This window comes from Chenopodium quinoa, unplaced genomic scaffold (assembly GCF_001683475.1).
Source record: "Chenopodium quinoa cultivar QQ74 unplaced genomic scaffold, ASM168347v1, whole genome shotgun sequence".
In the NCBI taxonomy this organism is placed as follows: domain Eukaryota; kingdom Viridiplantae; phylum Streptophyta; class Magnoliopsida; order Caryophyllales; family Amaranthaceae; genus Chenopodium; species Chenopodium quinoa.
In genome coordinates this window covers 105401-109275 of record NW_018743033.1, presented here as the reverse complement: position 1 = coordinate 109275, position 3875 = coordinate 105401, and the positions used below count along the sequence as shown (strand labels likewise).

Below are 3875 nucleotides of genomic sequence, written 5' to 3'. Positions count from 1 at the left end.
GTCAAAATATTCTTGAAAGATTCTACCAACGAGGAAAACTACTTTCTTTATGCACCATTGCACCAACATTGAATAAATAGTTGAGGTTGTAAAATATATTCTGTAGTATTCTTAAATTTAATATGAAGTATATTTTTTTTTTTCAAAGCTAATACGAAGTATATACAATTATTATTCTATTTATCATTTATGGACAATCATTTAGCCAAATATACAAAAGAAAATTGTTTATAATTTAATTTTTATTTACTCAGGGCATGTAGCCATGTGATGATACAATAGGAGGTGGGAGGGATGAGTTTGGTTTAACTTTTCATGTAGCTAATTAGCTAGCCTTGTCAGGGTAAAACTTAAAAAAAGATTAGTAAATTAGTACAATAGTTGTTTAACTAGTGAAAGTAATTATGCAAACCAAACCAAGTGATGGGTTTTGCAGGGGTAAGCGCATGAGTCACATGACTGTATTTCATACCCAAAATTATTAATTATTTTCTATCACTAGTTAAGTCATCAAAGAGTAACTCTAATGGTCATGTAATACTATATCTTGAGCACCCAAAAAAAAAAAAAAATAATAATATTATATCAAATTAATTACCGAGCAGTCAAAACAAAATCTCACAATCAACAATTAATTGTCAAATTAAGTAGGGATATTTCATGAATAGCTAAGCACAATTAGAGAGAATCGATCATTTTTATTGAATAATTCTTAAATATTTGTCAAATCCTTAATATATCAACAAATGTACTATATCCTTAAAAAAATAATAATTATAGAAATCAATCAAAAGCAATCTTTTAATTCTGTTATGTTCATGAATTATACCTTATTTGACGCTTAATTTTTGATTGTTTGATATTGGCTTATTCACTTGACTTGTTTGGTCGAAATTTGAGCAAAATAACCATAAATCAATTATAATCTTTCCAGTAATTTTTTTTAAAAAAATTATTTGATGAATTTATTCTTAAGTGAACCGAAAAGCCACATTGCAAACATGTATTTTGGTTAGTATATGAAAAGACAAAAAACCATTAAGAAAATCTACCAAAAATAGCCATGTACTAACCAAAGCCATAACTCTTTCATTCAATTAAAACTTTATCAATCTCAACGTAACCATTAAAACAAAATTAATAGTATTCACCATCAGTCAGTCATAGTTATAATCCACTTAATTATATCTTATCTTCTAATAAACTTTCAAAAAAAAAAAAAAAAAAAAAAAAAAATACTTTATTACTAATTACTAATAAAATTGAAAAAGAAAAATCCATTTTCTTGTATGAAATGGAGAAAAATTCCCCAGCCATTAAGCATGCTCGCAATCATGACCATTTTTCTTCCCAAATAGACAAATTTATGTTGAAGACAGATCTTACCCACCCAAATTTGAGGAAAAAAAGAAAAAAAAAAACTAAAAGAAAAAGACAGGCCAAAAAAAAAAAGAAAAAGTGTAAACTCTATATAAAGGTCTTATTAAGCCACTAAACCCTACTTCTTCTCAATTTTGAGGCTCTTTCACTCATGGCTTCCTCACCAAAATTTGTGTGCCTCTTTTTTCTTCTTACAATCTTAGTTTGCTCAATCCAAACCTATGCTAGAGATAGCCAATTCTTTAGCAAGGTTACACGAAAGCGCGACGATGCCACCACCACCACAACCATCAACCCAAACACTAACAACAATTACTTCACCAACAACAAAGTAGATGATTTTGTACCATTAAACAAGCAAGAAAAGAAAGATGAACAACCCGTTTTCCTCCCTCAAACCACCGAAACCGGTTACGGCCTATACGGGCACGAAACCGGCCTAGATGCCCCTTCTACCACCACCACCCCAAATTCCTTGTACAACATGGATGAAAACAACAACCAAAAGTACGAGAGTTTCAACAACTACTACAAGAACAACAATGAAAATCATGAGAAGAATTACACACCCGAGTTGAAAGGTTTGTCCGGTACTACCTACACCGAAAAGACTCCTATGTCATACAACAATTTTAACGATGAAGGTAAGTTCTATGAAATCAACAACAGCAACAACGATGAGAATTTCAATTTCATGAACAACAATGAGTATCATCATGAGAAGAATTACGAGCCCCAGTCGACTTACAACAATGGTGTAGGTAAGTACTATGGTGCATCATCTAGGTACAACAATGGTGCGGTGGAGAAACAAGGAATGAGTGATACACGGTTCATGGAAAATGGAAAGTATTACTATGATGTTGGTGCTGAAAATAATAATAATAATAATGGTGGAAAATATTACTATGATGTTGATAATGTTGAGAATAAGTATAATAATGGAAACAAGGAGAATAATTATTACGAAGATGTTTACAACAGCAACAAGAAGTACAACAACAACAGGTTCTTCAATGGAAATGGCATGCAAGAGGAGTTTGATTTTGATCAACCTTAATTAGAATAGATTATATTATGATGATAACTAAGATTTAATCTTCTTTACATGGATGATTAAGTTAAGGTTATGTATGTATGTTATTTGGGGTTAGTTAAGCACAGGTGATATGATACTTTTTTTTTTTTAAAATATATAATTATGGTGCTTATTGTAAGATTATGAAGATTATGTTGGTTTTTATTATTTAAGTTTTTCCATGTTTTGTGGGTTGTGGATAGTTTATTTCATGCTGAAACAAAGTTGAGTGTGAAAGTGAAGTTGTATGGTTTAAATATTTTAATAAATATATATTGTTCAAAATATGTTGTTGCTCTTCTTTTTATGTACTTAGCCATAGTCAAGATAATCTTACTTTAGAAAAATATAGGGGGAAAAAAGTCATGAAAGTTTGTGGCATGTAAAAAAGTAATGACTACTTGACTAGTATGTACTAAGCTAGTACATACTGAATTTGTTTAATGTTGATTTTTTCTGACTCTATATCTAATTAAGTATTAGACGTACACATATAGCTTTATCTTTTATAATCATCAAGAATATATGATGTTGAGTTACTCATCCATATCTGCCCATTTAATTTGGTGAAGTATTGAATTTTATGAGGGCATGGAGTAGTAGGAATGATGAACCCATTTGGTAATATTATAATGTTATACTCTAAGAAAGTAATTATAATGGTAGTTGTGTGATTAAGGCGAAAGCAATAGTAGAAATGATTGCTTTGATATTTCAACGAACCAAATCGATCACATCTTTAATTGGCAAATTAAAATGGCATACTGTTTTATTTCATCCTATTAACAGTTGGAAGCTTAAAATAATAAATCATCTTATTTTGGTTACAAATTATTATGAGTCTTCCTTACCTGTTCATGAATCATGAGAATATTCTAAAAAGTTTATACAAAATATCTTATAAATATTAGGAAAATTATAAATGGATGTTTCTATATTGTGTGTATGTATATGTGTTTAGAAATTTATATGAAATCTTTTATGTCTAGGGAAAAGTTTGATAATTAGAGATTCTTGTATATTAAGAATTATGATCTTCAAAATAATCTATAGATTATTTCTAATTGCTTATGGAAAATATAATTTCTAATATCTCTAATTAAAAAAGCGAAATTTATTGTTACACTTAAAAATTTTGTACACAAAAAAGCTCGAGCTAGTATGATCAATGTTTAAACCAAAATGGAGTACAAGTGCATAAAAAACATATAACATGCAAGACTTACTTAAAGATAATATTGTGTTTTCAGCAATGTCAAAATTACTCACTAATGAACCTTGGCACCTTGCACTAGTTGTCCCCCACTATTTATGCAATGCGCAAAATCATGTACAGATGTACTCCATTACCTCCGTAACATGTTTGTATGCCAAATTGGACTGTTTATATACATCCGAATTTTAGGTGCATTCAAGG

The 3875-nt window shown here is 29.6% G+C and overlaps 1 protein-coding gene across 1 annotated transcript; it reads left to right on the top strand.

Annotated features, from left to right (window-relative positions):
• Nucleotides 1–1481: 1481 nt before the first annotated feature.
• LOC110730488 (protein E6-like) lies at nt 1482–2745 on the top strand. Its single transcript, XM_021910286.1, has one exon. The coding sequence runs from the start codon at nt 1532–1534 to the stop codon at nt 2438–2440; it is 909 nt and encodes a 302-aa protein (XP_021765978.1). The 5' UTR covers nt 1482–1531; the 3' UTR covers nt 2441–2745.
• Nucleotides 2746–3875: the final 1130 nt, after the last annotated feature.